The sequence below is a fragment of the Phalacrocorax aristotelis genome, chromosome 8, assembly GCF_949628215.1.
Source record: "Phalacrocorax aristotelis chromosome 8, bGulAri2.1, whole genome shotgun sequence".
Taxonomy (NCBI): domain Eukaryota; kingdom Metazoa; phylum Chordata; class Aves; order Suliformes; family Phalacrocoracidae; genus Phalacrocorax; species Phalacrocorax aristotelis.
Genome location: NC_134283.1, coordinates 6,015,127 through 6,033,952, shown reverse-complemented (window position 1 = coordinate 6,033,952; position 18,826 = coordinate 6,015,127). Strand labels below are relative to the sequence as shown.

Here is an 18,826-nt window from a genome sequence, read left to right as displayed (position 1 = left end):
ACCCACATTTTTTTTCATTTTTCTCCCCAGCAAAACAATAAACTGAGAAGGGGGTTGACCAGAAACAAAACATTTTGTCTTCAGTTTAGTTAGTCCTTCTTTATTTTACTTTTGTTAAGTTCAATTGAAGTGAAACGTTGATGGCTTTGTTCTGAAAATGCTGTAATGAAATGCTTAGTCTTTCCCAAATATATTTGCTCTCTGAATGTTTTTTTTCTGAAACCATCTATTAAATTTGACCCAATTTCATAAATACTTTTATTCTCCCTTCATGATGTGTTGAACTGGTTAATCACATTCTTCATTGCCAGTATTTTGTTTCCCAGGAACAAAGACCACTCATGTTTTCTCCTTTTATCCTCTTAATTGAAATGCATAATGCCTCATCACCAAAATACTTGAGTGTTTTCTGTATTAAAAAATGCTCTCCATGAAACCTCTTCCCTTCACTTTTCCTCTTTGTAGTAGAGCAACAGTGTGAAAACAGAGAAATCGGTATAGTTAAATGTAAAGATAGGTGCATGAGCGAAGGAAAGGTGAGGTTGAAGACATGTTTTTTGTATGTGATTCTGAAAATGGCACGGCATCTGTCTGTCCTTTCTGAGGCTCTTCCTTCAGGGAGCAAGTGGGGGTATGCAGCTGGTGTAATCCCTCCCTCGAAAGAAGTTATTCCAAGGTAGCATCAACCTGACACAGAGTTTGTGTTCCAGGTCCAAACTCCTGAACTAAAAAGGAGGGGGAATGCGTGTATTGTTCAGCTAGTACAGACAGAATGGCTCTAAACCAAAACCTCTACAGTAGTGATAGCTGTGATCTACTGAGCTTAGCAGCAATTTAATTTGTTCCACAGGACGTGTGTATATGCGTGTGTGTGTATATATATGTTCTGCTCCTTGGTATAGTGAGCTGCAGTACTTAAAGTAACAAATCCACAGACAACCACAGGCTACTAAGGAGTTCGACAGTCCGATGTACAGTCTTTCTGGCTAGTCCCAGATTGGAGGATGAGAAGCATTTTAAAGCCAGGGATAATTTGGACAGCTGCTCTCTATAAAGTCAACAAGATCATAATAAGTCTATTAGTTTGACAATTGAAAGCCGCGCATCCCAAATGAGGACAAAAAAAATGCCAGCTCTTTTTTTTTGTGGGGACTTTCCCTCTTTTCAGACAAAGATCTCAAAACTTGCCTAGACTGAGATCCAGTTAATTGTTTTGCTGCACTGAGCAATCCTGAAGGGGACTGTGCTAAATTCAGAGTAAAGAGGATGCCTTGCTTTGTTTCTGCAGTGGTTCTATGCAGATATTTGATAAGACAGAGCACAGGAACAAGCTGCTTGGGATGCTGCAGTTGAGTGCCATGGAGATGGAGAAAAGCTGTCCACTATGACTCAGACACAGGCATCTTAGCCCAGTTCCCATGTAAATGAATTAAGATAGAAGTATACTGTTTAGTTGCTAATTACATTTAAGCTTCTTTGGGGAACCCACCAAGGTTTCTATGAATGTACAGTTCCAGCCAGTGAACAGACAGAATTAATCCATTGGTTCGCTCTGACAGGGGACCTAAAAGGAACAATTACTTACACCGCTTTGATTGCCCTTCTTCAAGGTTAAATTCTCCATACAGATTCCACTGTTGTTCTTCACATGAGATGATTTTCCTTTGAAGAGCAATGAAAACTATTACATTAGCTAGACGCTTATTTTTCTAAACTAACAGTAGTCCTTCTGGTTAACAATGATGGTTTTTTCATTAGTGACATCATTATCCCTCATAAGCCATGTTTTTAAAATATAAAAATATTAAAGAACCAGAAAATAAAACTTGGGAGAGACTTTAAAATGTCTTCTCATCATAACCCAATTTTCCAGCAGTGACTTTTCATGGCAGATGTTTGTCTAACAAAAACCGTTTTTTCTAAAAACCCCCCATCCCTTGCCAATGTTACCTATTCTAATGCTTAATTCTTACTACCATTACATTTTTCCTAATGACTTGATCTAAGCTTCACTTGATGCAGTTTAAACCCATGACTTGCTGTCCACGAATTGTGCTCGGGTTTTCACATGCATTCTGCCTCTAGTTGAGATCTTGCCAGTGCTGAGTTAGCACCGAGGTTTCTTCAGTTGCACAGTTGTCCGTTTTCCATAACAGCGTGATACTGTGAATTCACATGCAGCTCGCAGTCCCGGTGTAGGCCCTTATCCCTTGGTGCAGAAATCCTCCTTAAACCGACATCCTCTAGCATAGGTTCATGAAATTCATTACTTCTGCATAAGAATCCTACCTTTATGCCTTTCCTTTGCTTTTTTTTTTTTTTAATTTTTGCCCTCTCAAATTGTGTATTTACTCAAATATTGCATTCATAAAAAATAAAAAGGTTTATAAGTTGGAAGTAGCAAAGTGGATGTACACTACTACAAATATATCTGTGGTGTAAAATATTGTAATTTGTTACAATCAGTTCTCAGTTCAAGATGGTTTCAAGACATGAAGAAATATGGGGATATTTGCAGGGACATAATGCCTGTGTGGATTCAGGAGAATGATCAGTAACTGACAATATAGCAAAAATATGCTTTATTTAGCTCTTTCAAACAAGAGGTAACTGAGGAATGTAACAATAAGAGCCTCACTTTACAACCAGATTTTTCAAAGAAATCATGCCTTTATTAATGATATTCAGGCTGTCTCTTGTTTCTTCATGTTGTGGCTATTGCAGGTTCCCAGATCAGACTTAATCAGGTGTTTATGTCTCATCTTAATGTTTTCAGAAGAGGAAATGGCCTTGCTGTCAAAATAGCTCTGGGGCTACTGCATTCCTCTCCTGTACTGCTAGGTCTGTTTGTTGGTGGGAATTCTTTGTTGAACAGAAGCATGTAACGCTCTTTCCTAAGCATTATGTCAAGCAGTTTATACAAACACCAAGTAGGTTCTCATCAGCAGTCAGCATGGTCTGTATAGGATCCAATGGGAGTATAGCGTTGGGTTGCATCCTATGAAAATAAGGTAAATTTAAATCTGTAAAATAGGTTGCAACATTTTGGCTAGCCTGTGTGGTTTTCCATGTCAGAGTCAGATCATGTTTTAGGCACTACATTTTAGGAGAATCTCATTAATACTCAAGTGCCTTTAAAATGTCAGGGAGGCCTTCCTAGCTGTAAATGAAGAACATAATTTTCATGACCAAACTCTTTTTATTTCTAATATGATGCTTTTTTGTTTTTTCTTTTAGGTGGAGAGGATTGTAGACAAAAGGAAGAACAAGAAGGGCAAATGGGAATATCTCATCAGGTGGAAAGGCTACGGAAGCAATGAAGACACCTGGGAACCTGAACATCATCTACTGCATTGTGAGGAATTTATTGATGAGTTCAATGGACTACACGTTACTAGAGAAAAGCGATCAAGACATGGGAAACAGGCCAGCGCCCCAAAATTTTTACGGGAAAGCCGAGGGTCATCAGTTGAGAAAATAGCGCATAGACCTTCTGAATCTGGGAAGTCTAAAGGGTCAGCACACAAAAGGAAGAGAATTAATCCATCTCTTCAAAAACAGAAAAGAGGATACGCAGCAAAGCCAGCATCTGCTAATGACAGGGCTGCTAAAACTGTGACTTACCGAACTACTCCCAGCGGTTTACAGATCATGCCACTGAAAAAGCCACATAATGGTCTGCAGAATGGAGATGGCAGTCATGAAAAAGATTCTAGACATTTTGGGAATGGCTCACAACAGCAAAATATGGATTTAAATGATCATGAAGGAGAACAAAATTTGCCCAGCGTGTTGGAAGTTAGTAACAGTTCACCCGTTGTGAATGGAATTGGTACGTGATTCAAACCACAGCCTTTTGAGGCGGGGGGCGGGGGGAGGTAGTTGCAGTAACTGCAAACAGGGTCCGCTCACAGAAAAATCATTGTCACGCTACACAAGTAATATGGTGAGAAGCACATGAACGTGTTCGACACTCTTTCCCCATACATTATACCACTTTTTTATCAGTTGGCTTCTCTCCTTCCATTTCCCACGGAGTGACATGAAGCACTGTGGGCTTTGTTACATGCCTTTGAAGTGTAAAGTTCCTGTGGGGAATTGGTGACAGGGCACAGAGAAGGAATGGCGATGGAGGTAGGTATAATCCTGCAACTTTGGTTGTGTGTATCACCAAGTAACAAATCCCTTCTCAGCCCTGTGTGCGCAGACCCAATGTTCTAGAAGATCAGGATTATTTTAGAAACAGAATTAATACCACTCTTGCTGAAGTATTCTGGTAAGTGTGGCTGAATAACGTTCAAGTTCCTCAGTATTAATGCTTGTCATATTCAGGAGTACTCAGAACTGCCAGGTCCTTGTCTCTGACAGTGACTGGATACATAGGAAGTTGAGAGACATACTTTATGGGAAGGTATAAAAAGCCTTGAAGTGAACAAGAAGAAATAGGAGAAATTTCTTTCTAATCCTCATAGATACTGACAGACTTAGTTCTCAAAGAATAAAGTTTTACATTCTCTATAAACACTACACAGTTTAATGCAACTAAGTAGCTTCTCATTATCTATATGTGACCAATCTTTTGGTTTGGTTTGTTTTTCCCCCCTATCAAACTTAAAGCCTCGATGGCGCTTTGTGTCAGTAATTCGCAGGAGCTAACAGTGAGATACACATTTCATTTGATCAGGTTTTTGGGTTTGGGATTTTGTTTGGGGGTTTTTTGACCTTTACTTACATTGAATAAGCTCTTGCCCTTATACGCAAGGATAAAGAGGAAGACGTGCTGTCAGTCTGTAGGCAGCCCCAGCCTTTTCAGCCTTCCTACCACATGGAAGTCTTTCCAGATTCCTGGTAGTTTTCAGTATCCTCTTGTGCCTTTGGTGTGTGTGGGTTTTTCTAATACCTTTTAAAAACAGCAGGAGCTGTTCCAAATGATTTCCTACTGCTTACTGATAGAGTGGTGATACAACCTTTTGAGAATTATTTTTTCTGCTGTTACACACTGCATAAAGGTTTTCACTGAGTGATACACAGCTGCTCTTAGTTTTTTCTTCCTTGCTGGTTACAGTTAATTTAGAACACAGCTATAGGTATGATTCTTTTCATTATGCATTTAATCTGCTTTACTGTTGCCAGTTCACCCTTTTCTAATGACTCAGTGAAGCTCTTCAAATTCTTTCCTAGTTTTTACTCTACTTATTTTGTATTCCCTTCAAATTTTCTTCTCATACTTCTCTTCCCAGTTCATTAATACGTACATTAAATAAACTAATCCTTCTGCAGGTCCTTGGGGCAGCCAGCTACTAATCATTTGACACGATGAAAAGTAACCATTTGTTCCAATTATTTATTTTTATTAGCCACTTTCTGTAGCCCATGATAGCACTCATTTCCTTAACAGCTTCTTGTGAATTGCCCTGCCAAAAACTTTTCAAAAGTCAGCATAAATCATATCACCCCACTTTCCATTTTCCACCCTACTGGTAACCTAGCAAACACTACTTGATTTGGGAAGTAGAACTGTCTTTGCCTGGTCTTACCGGTTGCGTCCTGTAACTGCTGGGATCTTTCAATCCAGGCATCAAATATCTTTTTAAAGACTCCCAAACCAGAAAAATGTGTGGTCAGTTTTAAGTGCGTAAGTAGACCAGATGATGTCAATGACACTTAAAATTGAGAGTGCAGGCTTTTGTATTTTGATGAGTTTGAGCTAATATAAGACTGTTTAAAAAGTTACCTGCTTCTTTAAAAAGACTTGCATATCTAATTACAGATGCATACAAAGTTATTTTTCTTTGCTTTCTTACTGTTTCTAATGAAGTTTTTTAAATAATTTTTATTTAATCATTCGGGAAGTTCTGATGTAAAATGCATCTTTAAAATGCATTCATTTCCGTATTTGAGAGTCCTTTTTTTAATGAAGAACTAAAGAGCCACTAAGAACTGTTAGGTCAAATGAGCCTTTCATTTGGCCCCACAAGAGCTAATGAATGGCATCCACCAGCCCATTTGAATAATCCCTGTAAGAGAGCTCAATTTCAGTAGAAAGCTGCTTTGCCTAAGCAGCCAGGTGTTGTGCCATGTACAGAGCACTCCTGGCCTAACATGGGCAGCTTCTTTAAAACATTTATTTAGGATGGTTTTTGCTTTCTCCAAATCCATCACTTCTGTAATTTGCTCTCCTTTCTCCCTTGTATTCTGACCTCCCTGTAGGGAGAAGGAAGAGATCTGTAAATCTCTACCTCGGTCTTGTCTGAAAAACCCATACTCAGCAGTGCTTTCAAGGTCAGAAATCCCCCCAGTCTTGCTTTGTGTTACGCAGCACGTGCATAGTGGAGAAAATTACAAAGAGGAGAGATGAGACTACCAAATAAGAGCAGACAGAAACTGGTGAAGAAGGGTCAAAGTAAAAATGCTAGCTTTTTTCCTAATATTGCCCTACAAGCTTGAGAGAAGCCACATCTCCTGATGCAGGATTCTGCATCATTTGAAATGTCAAATTGAAGAAACTCGCATTACTCTTCAACAAGTCCAGCAATTTACTGAACTCCCTCAGTATTCACACGCACAGGGAGGTAGCACAGAAGATGCCAGTGTGATTCTGCCATGTGTCCTGTTAGTACCACAAACTCATTTTGAATAGGAGAGACATCCAGTAAAACTGGTCTGAAATTTCACAAATTACAAATGAAGAAAGTTTCAGAGAAAAATGCCAATTTGTTGAATAACAGAAGTTTTGTTCCAAATATCTTGGGTTTCAAAACTTTCTCCAAAACTGAGCCAAGGTCCCAGGGCTCTGTCCCTTGAGACCGGGAGCAATGTGGCAGTCTGCTTGGCAGGACTCCCACGTTTAGCTTTGAGGCAGCCAGCTATGCCAGAGGTTTCAGGCAGCCTGCCACAGAGTCTGGAAGTCGAAAGCCTGGCATGCCCCATCAATGCTCGCAGGGCTCCCAGGCACTATGTGTAGAACAAAGAGGGAGCCTGGAGGACCTGGGTTTGGCTCCCAGAAGCTGTGGTTCCCGGGCAGCCCCGTGAAGAATCTGATGATGCCGACATTCGTGTCAGTTTTGAGATTGCCTATATGAAGCCCAAATGAATGTTGGGCTCATTTCACAGCTAAGTCTAAGAGTGCACAGAAAACGTATATAGAAATTTTAAGTTGGTCTTGAGATGAAGCCCAGATTTGGAAAACTCGAAAATTCCCCACAATTTGAAAACACAGCTGTAGGCCCAGCTCTGCCACCAGTGTTGGCTGTGGTTGAAGGCCTCCAAAACCCATCTACTTGAACCAGTATTCTTTCATATTATAGTGATGTTTAACTACCAGTGTATCAAACCAAGCAAAGTAATTAGTAATTTATAAACTATAATTAATCAAAAAATATCTACTTTGCTTGTCTGCACCAGTTCTGTTGAAAGAAAAATAGCGATTTGAAAACTAGTTCTTGATGGCTCCTTGAGTGGACTTCCAGCAGTCTGTGTTTGGTTTTTTGTATACATCCATTTGGGTGCAAGTGTTTCCTGGTCAACCTATAGAAAAAACTCTCAGCAGTAAGCTATTTATCTGAGAAAGATGACTGTATACCTACAGTTGTATGCACAAAATTATATATACACCCTAGTAGAGGCCTGGACCCTTGCTGAAGTTGGGGCAGACCTTTCTTACCAAAACCTGTCTTCTACCTCCTACACATCCCATCATGAGGAGAGTAGAGTCACCTTTACTGACAGTTATTTAAGGGTCTGCAAATTGGAAAATATTGAAAAACTCTGCAAGAGAACATCCACTGATGCTCCCAGGAGCTAACAATACCGTTCTTCCTGATGATATTTGTTGTCTTCTGTTATCACATTTCTGTTTCTCTCCAGATATTGTAACTGAGAGTGATTGTTTTGTCAAGTTTCTTGACAGCATCAGAAAACATCCCCTTCTAATTTTCTCTTTACTTTTTCTACATCACTCTATCTCTGTACCATCTGCTGAAGAATTTTTGCTTGTCATGTATTGCTAACCGCTGTTTTTCTCCATTACAAAAATCTTTGTGTTCTCATGGTGCCCTTAATTTAAATACTCTCTATGAACTTAGTCACTGCTTCCTCTTGTTTTTTTAGCTTGTTCTGTTTTATTTATTCTGGAGCAATATTGGCAGTAAAAGACAACCAAGTATGCTTGCTTTCTCAATTTGTATAAAAACTCATTGCTTTTAGATATCTTACAGATGCTCCCTTAGATGGAGAAGTCTGAAATTATTAGTAAATTATCAACAGAACACTGCCCTTAAGTATGTACAGTATTAACCATTACCCACAAGAAAGACAGAAAGGAGACAGAGAAAGGTTGTTAGGAAGACTGAGGAATGCCAAGCTGTTTTACCAGGGAGAGTAAGGGAGCATGGTTTATTTCACCCAGAAGAATTAAAGGCCTAGCTCCATGATCATTTTTACTCAGCATGAATGCACGCTGCTAACAAAAGGAACAGTCCAGCCCTCCATCCCATGGTATCCTGATCATTATTCCCATCCCTTTCCCTGCTCTGGTTTTAGTACTGTTCAGGTGAACAATGTGAACCTGATGTCTCTGAAAATTAATGACAGTTTTGTGGGATGAGTTTCCAGCCAGAACAGTTCATGAGTTCAGTTCACAGTATGGCTGCCTACCTGCATGCCTGTGCCAGCACAAGCATCGCTACATAGGGTGGTGGCACAGAGACTGCTCCATTAGACTGACTGCAATGAAACACTAAGAAAAAATGGATCTAAAAATAACAATAGCTTGAGGTATCCTCTTCAAGTGAGTAGAAGCAGTGAAAGGCAATGGGGAGATCCGAGTCCTCTAAAGGACTGAATGACCTGCGGCTCACTGCCATCTTTTCTCTCTTTCCTCTCCTACTCTTTGTCTGCTTCACCTTTTTAGACTACAAATTTCTAATGTGTTTTCTGCAGCACCTAGAATAATGGAGCCCCAGTCTCAGGCTCAATCCAGAGGCTTTAGGCAGTTTCTAGTACCAAGAGCAGCAGCAGTAACATCGTTACACGTCTCCTTTGACAGTAGTGGAGTACTAAAGAAGGGACAGGCAACTAAAATCAAGAGGATTACAAGAATAACAGAGTCTTCAGTTAGGAGATGGAGAGGCTGAGGGTGAATATGATCGAAGTTTACAAAATCATCAAGGCCTCAGATAAAGCAAATGCAGAACTTGTTGTTCTAAATCCCTCAATAGCAGAACTAGGGACCACTCGCTGAAACTGGTAGAACATCAGATAAAAGCACAGATGAAAGAAAATTCTCTGTGTAGTGGCTACACAACTTCCCACACTCATAGGACAGGAGGCTGTGGAGACAGACGGCATCACCAGGCTCAAAAGAGGGTTAGAGAAATCCATGAAAAGGTCCATGAGCAAATACTGAAGGAAACAGGAAGGATGAATCCCTCTGATATTGCTATACAACAGTTTGGGATGATGCTAGGGGAGAGGACTGCAGAAAGTGGCCAAGCTTGCGTTTTCTCCTTAAATAGCATCCTTTCCTGCTGTTCCTGGAGAAGGTTTACTACATGCACTAGTGGTCTGGGAATATCTGAAGTTCCCTTAAAAAATACTGGAACTTCTTCTAAACCTCAGTGTGTTTTTAGGTATTCCACAAGTTCTACTGCTGCTTAAAAACAAGGTAATAATTAGATTAAACTCCCACTAAAGGAAGGGAACATTCTCTCCTGTTCTGTTTCCTTTTTGTACTTCGACTGAGCATCAAATACTTATTACTAAGCCAGTAAACCACATTTAGAGGTACCTCAAGCTCCCTTAGTTAATTTGTGACATCCTTTGGTTGTTTCACGTGCAGTATAGACTGTTTTGAGAATGCCTCTTTTTTCCTATGTCACAGTCATTTTTCATCATGACGTATTAAGGTAGTGTTACCCTTGTGTGCATTGAGCAGGCGCTATTAACCCTCATGCAGAGACAAGCCAATGCTTTAGTGGCTCCAGAGCAAACCTTCAGTAGCTCCATGACACCCATGCAACAGACACGCTAAATTGGACTGGTTTCACTTGGGTGTTGTCTTTGGATTTTGCTGATCGTTTTCTCCAGTTTATCAGATTAAGCAAGATTACAGGGGTGGACAGCATACACTGAAACAATTTACTCACTGTATGTTATGTTAATCATCCATTCCTGAAAATTACACTTTTCCATTTATGTTTCTCTCATATTTAATTTAGATCTTTCCTTCCTCTGGTTGAACTTCTGTCAGCTGGCGTGCAGGCAGTTAAAATATTTTTGTAAGATCTGTAGTTTCTTACATCATATGTTTAATTTACGAAGTGAAAACATTACTCAAAAAAAGAAGAGTACAACAAAAATTAAAATTCTTACTATGAGGCTTTTTGTTGAGCTAGCTTATCTCTGAATTAATCTTCGACCATTCTCTTACCATCTGTACTTAATATCGATGTGGTATAATCTTCAACACTAGGTAGATAATCAGTACAGTTACTCTGACACATCTTCCATTCAGTGTTCCTTTGTGCCTCTGAATTTGTAAGCTCTTTACACTTTTTTGGGAGATTTAACTCCTCACATGTTAGTAGCTTATTGCTGGGTCAAGCACCATAGTAAGGATTTAATAGATAAAAATGCAATATTTAAAAGTCTGCCTTAGTCAAAAAATTAATTTGTTTCAGCGTATTATTCCCAATGCTATTAGTTTTCCATTAGTAATTTCACAAGTTGATTTTTGTTTGTAAGAATACATGTCAAAATATATGCAGTAGCAAAACCTTAGGAAAAAGAAGAAACATGCCATCAGAAATTACTCATAATTTTTAAAATTCAAGCACATGGTAATTTTTACACTTGTAGATAATTCTTGTCAAGAAAACAAATTTCAAATTCTGCTGGCTTCAAACGCTCTTTCTTCAATTTGATGATCTAGTGTAATTTGTCAGTGTTTACATGGCACGAGATAAATTCTCTATTCAGTATAATGTAGGCGATACTTTAGATGGTGTCTTTTAACTAAACAATGAAAAAGAGTTTTGTGATTGACTGAAATGGCAGACTTTTTAAGAAACGTGCATTTCTGTGCGTAGACACGTGTGTACACACAGGCACACGTTACGTGGTGAAGCCGAGTGATCTACTAGTTAAATACTGTTAAGCACTCTACATATTTTAACATCAGATATTATAACTGCAGTGTATGTACAGGCATTTCCCACGCTGAACAATTCCCCAGTCCGTTGCCAACTGAGAGGTATCAGACAGTTCAGTTACCTACATAAACATCAAGTTGAAACATAGCTAAGGCAAAACGAGGGTAAGTGATCTTGGTTGAGAGAGTAATCTGTTAGGGATTCACCATTCAATTCTCTTCCAGCAGAGCATTTTTTATTGGATTGTGGTCATTTAAACCATAAAATTTAAATCTATGTTCTAATATTTATGTCATCTGCCCTTTAAAAATTCCTGGCTATTTGATACCAGAAGCTGGAACGGGTCAGCTTTGGCAGGAGTAAAGAACGGAAAAAACAAAGGTGTTTTCATTCAGCTCTTTCTTGGCCTTTCTTAAATATGGTGTATCATGGGCTTATGTCTATTTAAACAAAAAACAGATTTGGAAACTATTTCAGTGAACAGAGTGACTTTAATCTCTGTTCCTCAGCAACCTGTCTCTGCTTTACTTTTAATGGCAATAGTGTGAAACATCTGTAATTAGAAAAGGAGTATTGCATACAAATCTTGTAAAGGTATTTTCAACATTCCGGATCAGCATTGTTACCAGTCATAATGTACAGAGGAACTGTAAATATAAGCAAAGGAATAGTTTGCAGTTCATACACAGTATAAGTCAGAATAAACTGTCTTTTAAAATTGACATACTATTCCTCTCATTTATTTTTAAGGAGGAAGATGTGGTTCCCTTTTTTCCCTACTGCTGGATAACCCTCCAAAATGGCATCAGCATTAATATTTTCTATCGCCAAAGTCCAATGTTAATATCGTATATGTTAGTCAGACAGTAATTATTGTAACTGTAACATGTAATGAGCAGAAGCTTGGGACCAGAGCAAAGAGGATGGCTGACGGCTACTTCTAACGCTAACCACAAGGGTACATGGAAGATAATGCCAGTTGTGTCAGCTTAGTAAGAGCTCCCTTAACTTACTGTCACCCAGAGATGTGCAGCAAGTGCCTCTTCAGATCGCTGTCTGAAACTGATAATGACTTCTGGGCCACCATAAAAGGATGAAAATGTAACTTTGAAAGATGGGATTTGGAGTGAACGTGTCGTGTCATGTTTTTCCAAAGCTGAATTAGAATTTTCCTGTGAATTCAGGGATCACACCAAATTCATATAAAAGACTATAATGCAATTGCTTTCATCTTCAAAACAGAACTGAATCCCATTAAGAGTACCAGGCCTACATGCTACAATTCACTGGATCTAGAGGTTGATCAGAGAACAAGAAGTACTGCATGTTGGAATATGGAATAATAAGAATGGCTTGAGGCCACGTTTGACTAGCCAGGCATATTTTTGATGTATCACATTTATCACATAGAGGCTACTGTAAATACCGAGCTATGTTTCAGCTAATAGAAAGTATCGCTCCATTTCTTTGAAGGCATAGACATAATTATGCTTTGATTTTTTTTCTGAAAGGTTCTTCTCTGGCCAATGGAAGTTTGAATCTACACAGCACTGTGAAAAGGAAACTAGATGGGGAGAAGGATTATGTCTTCGATAAGAGACTAAGATACAGTGTTCGTCAAAATGAAAGTAACTGCCGGTTCAGGGACATTGTAGTCCGGAAAGAAGATGGTTTCACACATATTTTGCTGTCGAGTCAGACTTCAGATAACAATGCACTGACCCCAGAGGTAAGCGTGTAGCCATAAAAGCCAAAGAAGGGCATCCTAATGTGTGGGTTATCTTGGAAACACTGCACTTGAACTGGATTTTATGTATTTTTATCCTAATTGATTATCATAAAAAAGAGAGTTCAGATATATCTAACTTTGTCATGCTTGGGATTCCTATCAAAAGGAATGCAATGGAAATCAATTTTTAGTACACATGTCTGAAACCAAACTTAGAAGTAAAGAAAGGAGTGGCAGAATTGGTATTTCCAGCATGGAGTTGTGTGAAGCAGTTGTTCACATGTTGAAGTTACTGATATTTGCTACCCATAGGAGAAATCCGGTCTCCTTCATTTTAATTTAAATAGTGCTCCAGTTGTGCGTACAGAGGAATTTCAGGCTATAACCTGAAACAGTGATTCTAAAAGTATACCTTGATCCCCAATCGCTTTTTCTCTGAATCACTTTATGAGTCCTTATTTATGGAATTTTAACCAATTAGGGGCTCTATTCTCAGCTGAATTGCATAATGTCGTACAAGAAATAAATGTTATTAATGAATCCCCTTGTTCCAAAAATTATACACTTGGAGTTGTAGCTTGTACTACTTCAGGGCATATGTTGGCCACTGGAAGGGCTGAGAAGCTCTTCCTTCCCTCCCAGTGATCCCAGCATAGTGGGCAGCAACACCCCGGTATACCTTTCCCATGTCAGAACAAAAGGGGTGTCAGTAAGCACCTGCATTAGGGCTCATGTCCTGGAGAGCAGAGAACATGCTGGAGCCCCGTTCCACGTGGGCATTAACGGCCTGATGGAAGGGGGTTACCATAGATCACAGAGGACACAACAGGAGCTGCCTTCCAGCACCGGTTTTGCCTGCCTGAGCATTCTGCAGGCAGAGTTTCTCTGCGAGCTGCCCGCAGTGTGGCAGATCTCTACCTTTGCTGCCCTCCCGACACACCAGTGCAGCTCTGATTTACACAGTAACTTCAAGATAAGAGTATACGGGTACCGTTTGAAGGATAAGTAGATTATAGCTTTGAAGAATTATTTTATTCAATAAGAAACCAAATAACTTTGAAATTAGGTACTTATAATGACCTTCAGATAAAACCACTGGCAGGTACGATGGGCTCTAAATTTGACTCCCCTTCCCAAATGCAAACCTACATATGGACATTAATGCACAGAATGATACTAAATAGTTAAAACTGTTGGTACATACTTTTATCACTCCTAGATTTTAAACTATATAATATTTAAAAGGACTATCTTGGTAATTAACACAGAACACCAAACACCTGCTTTTAATACTAATTCCTTAAAACACATTAGATTGCATCAAATCCATCATTCCATCCATCTGTTAATTACCACTAATTGACACTGCAGGTAATTTAAATGAAGAGCTCAAGGGCCTGAAAAAGTATGAAATCAAGGACTTACTATGTTCAGGCTGAACAGACATACCTTTACGTTGCTGGCTGTGCAGTTCCACATCATCAGTGTTCAAATGCTCAAACCAGGGAATTAATTTAGGCTCTTCAGGTCTGCCAAACCAATCCGTTTCATTCTTTGAAAATTTTCAATATGCCGGGAACCCACCTCTGTGAAAGAATAAATGATAAGCATATAATAGTAATCCTGTTCTTGCATCACTGGCACAGACTATTTCTCGAACCTTTACTGAAGCTCACTTGAAAACCAGGAAATACATTTTAGAAAACTACATTACTGACTGAGATCTGGATGGTCAGGAATTAATCAAGGTAATGAGTTCTCCACATTGAGATTGTCTGTTTAAAACTCATCCAGGCTGAGAGCAATTGAAAGCTCTTGCTCTCTGAAGGCTGCTTGCTGGCAAACATGAAATGACTTCTTTGGCCTTGGTCCAGGCTGCAGCCCATGATCATTCACACCACAAAATCCAGCACCTCCAATATTGGCAATTCCACATCCTTGCTGGCAATTACAGCAACAGCCCAAGGAACTGAAAGGAGGAATGTGTTGAATGCCTTGTCCCTACAGTTTGTCACCCATAGCTATAGCTGAGACAAACTGACAGAGTATTTTAGGGACGTTTAGAACATTTTCATTTTTGACACCTTTTATGGCCAGTGGATAAGAAGTACAAACACAAAATTCCTACCAAATGAAGAAAGAGTGTTTCATTTTGTCAAAAGAAACACTAACTTCAAGATTAGACATTTGGTAAATTATGTTTGCCAAATTGCAAATGATTAATTTACTCAGAGCAGGTCTACCTGGTGTGGTTAAAATAGTGCTCTGGTTATTCTTGGCCATCTGTGTTAGGAGAAAAAGCAAAGGTGTGCACCGCCCACAGTCATTATAAAATTAAGCTTATACAAAATCACTCTCACCCCTAAACAATTCCGCTTTCCTTTGTGCTTTATCTTAATCTTCAGCTGCAATTTAATAGTTTGGTTCAACCATTGGCCTCTGCTATTTATGCCAATTTAATTAAAATAAAGAAGAACATATTTATTAAAGAAAAAAACCACCAAAACTTCGAGAAGTCTGCTTGAATCTTTATCCTATGTTTTCAGTAACCACATCACACCTGTGGGTTTGTGCAGGTGATTTTAGCGTGAAATGTGCTGATGCTCCTTCCAGCAGCATTTGCGCTGATTGAAGTTGGCTCAGTGCCGCTCTAGTAATTGAGTTTTTTCTACAAACTATTCAGGGCACTTTAGAAATTCTTTCTTATGTTTTACAAGACCTTATAAAACTTCCAAGCCAGTGTCATGAAACAGCACAGCTTGTTTTTATTTCAGTGGCTTAGGCTTGCTACTTCTAAAATTAATTTTTAAAATAGAAATGTAAAATATTTCATCATTATAAATTCCATTAGGGCATTTTCTCTCATGGGTCTTTTGCTGCTCCTGAAATTCCTTCTCCAATGATAATGTTGCTGTTTTAACTCAGCACATTTCAAGGATCCAAATTCTGTTTCAAACTGAAGATTAAATGGATCCATCCACTGGTTTCAGTTTACAGGGAATTAACATTTCCCTGAATTAAAAGCAAAGCATACCCTAAACAGCTAATGTTTTTATTGAAGACTGATATAACTACCTCAAGTACACTGCTCAGACAAAAGAATCATATTTCAAATTTCTAGCCATGAGAATTACAGGGTTTGAAGTTCTACCAGGTGAATTTTGGAGCACTGATTTGCCTTCACTTTTCCTTACTTATAACTTTCCCTGACTTAAAAAAAGCAGGTTCAAGTTTACTGTTATCTGTATTTTCGCTCTCATACAAAGACAGATTGTTTTTTTGGCCAGCACTTCTGCCTGAAGCCAGCCCTGTAGGTTCCTAAGTCCTTTATTTATCAAACGGAAAGGACTCAGAATCTGTTTGCACAAAGAGTCAGTAAGTAACAAAAAGTGCATTTATGTAAAATGTACGATTGTGGAGGAGGTTCTGAGAAAAACTGAACAGCTTTAAAATTTTGGTTTACTGTAATATTTACCGAATATTTACCTTTAAGAATATCAACAGTGAATCCTTAGAGGTTCCAAGAAGTTAATGTTTTAAACGAGTATTTCTCTTTACACGAACAAGAGACTGCTGTTCAAGATACTTTGTATAATCACAGTGATAAATTCCCAGCTTCCTGATTTCCCCAGAATGTAAGCAATGTTGAAAGCAAAGGGCACCAAATGCCTTTTAACATTTCCTACATCCAGTGACAGGCATTAAAATAAGCTCTTAGAAGTGTAATGAAGTTTTTAAACATTTTATGTTTATTTTGCAATATAAGGTGTCCTATTAAAGAACTAACCAATTTATTTTCTTGACAGGATTAAAAAAATAAGCAACTTTTGAGAAAGTGATAATTTTATTATATATATGGGTTTCAGTAAAACAGTAAGGGAAGCATTAGGCCCAGTCTAAATTTATAACTCAATAGATTTTCATAAGCAAAGGAATTGGCTCATACTGTTTTGTAAACACGTCTTCAGAAATTTTAGTCAAATGCATGCAAATAAAAATATTGCCCCCACAACTGAAAATTAACTAAAAGACCATTAAAAAGCTAATTTAAAAAAGCATGGAACTGGAGAATACTGCTGTGGAGCCCTGCAAATAGTTATATTAGATCTGGTCCACTAGAGAAAGTAAAATTTAACTGCACAAATGCCATAGTTATACCAAAATGAGGGGAAGTTTAAAGACCGTGGAAGAGAGAAAAAGAATATGGAATGTGACAGAGGAATGTGACTAAAGACACGTAGTATCACTGTATTTGCAAACTGATTCCACTACTGCATTAAATGGAAATTTGTACTTAAAACCAAACAGCAGTTCTGAACTAAAATTATATTTATTTTAAAGTACTGCAGTTTAACAGACAGTTCAGTAACCCTACAGACAAACCATCTTTTTTATCTCTATTGTATTGGTAGTAGCTTTCCTGTAATCATATAAACATCTGTAGAGAAATACCCATAGCCAGATAATCAGTGAGGAAAGCCATGATGCCAAAGCATTCAGAAGCAACAGCGGGCAGCAGGTTGGCTGTAACCAGGCTGAGCAACAAGGTGACCAGGTGAACTTTGGACTGCACCAGCAAAGGAATCATGGCATGAAACAAGGGAGTGAGAATTGACTTTGCTGGCATTGGTGTATTCCAGTGAGCTTCTGGCCACCTTTTGATGATAGAGTTAATGACAAACTTACAGATATTTAAAAAAAAAAATGCTTTTTGGAGACTGAAAACACCAATACATTATGGTGTCCTGGTTTCTGATACTGATTTCTTTTGCTAGAAACTAGTAGAGCAGTGGAACTAAATCACCACTCCTGATGAAAAATACTGTTCAAAATACTGTCAAAGCCTTCCCATTTTCAACTGTATCTGAGAAATCAGTTCCTAAGAACGGACCTTTAATATCGCCCTCTCCCAAACATTAAAAAAACAGTGATAGCACAATATTGGGTTTTCCGACAGGCAGTATAACCTCTGCTCAAAAGTTTCGTATACTTTTAGGTGGCTTTAGCCATCTAAATCATTGAGGGGTAAGATAAAGAAGAGATGGGTTTGTAGCGGTAATGATGTGTTTGAAGGATAGCAGTGGTAACATCAAAGAGAGGGTACATATGCAAATATCACTGGAGGGAGGGGAACAGTAAAGAAACTTGCTGAATGGAGTATCATATCATGGCATCATATTTGAAGCAACACTCCTCATTGTATATAAAAGTGTTTGGCTGGTATTCTCTGATATCCTTTATACATCCGCCCTAAGAAAGAGCAGATTTTGAGAACGTGTAAAATAAACTAAGAGGACAGTCTTGCATTCCCATGGAACTAGGAGAATCAAAATACATATCTTTTTTTTATTCTAACATCTACCACCTTCTAAAGTTTCTTTTTAACTTTGAACAGAGGTCTTAGGGTGGGTTTTTTTTTTTGCTTTGTTTCCCATTTACAAAACATGTGGTTTTGCTGTTTTTACCAACTGAGGGCTGAGACAGCTTCTGATTTTCTGAGAATAAACAGTACCTGTAAAACCACTGATGACATTTTTGTACCTGCACAAGAATTTCAAATACACTTCCAAATTCTGCTGCTTTAATTACTTCACTTCCACCCACTGTCACACACTCGGTGTTAGAGGCTTGCTGAAGTGCACTTGTGAAAGTGAAGCATCTAAAAGTTCACTGCCTGCTTTCTCATGTCCCGGTCTCAGCAGCCAGCAACAATCATTTTTATGCAAACACATATAGAAAGCAGGCAGGTAGCCCTGCAGTGCATGCTTTGAATGTACACGTTCAAACATGGTCTCACAAACCACAGGATTTCTAATAAAAGACTACCTAGAATGGTATGAACAAAACTTCTGTGTTTGGGACATTTCTTAAATACGGCACTTCAGCCATCTAAAGAATTTTTTGAAACAGAAAGTAGTGAACAAAAATAATCACAAGCTAAAAATCT

At 38.6% G+C, this 18,826-nt stretch overlaps 1 protein-coding gene across 2 annotated transcripts in view; it reads left to right on the top strand.

Annotated features, from left to right (window-relative positions):
• CDYL2 (chromodomain Y like 2) overlaps positions 1 to 18,826 on the top strand; it is a 57,851-nt gene that overhangs the window by 28,941 nt on the left and 10,084 nt on the right. For both annotated transcript variants that reach the window (XM_075101313.1, XM_075101314.1), the window contains exons 2-3: positions 3,238 to 3,832; positions 12,662 to 12,879. In XM_075101313.1, coding sequence (XP_074957414.1) covers positions 3,238 to 3,832; positions 12,662 to 12,879 — 813 coding nt within the window. The remainder of the gene's footprint in view (positions 1 to 3,237; positions 3,833 to 12,661; positions 12,880 to 18,826) is intronic.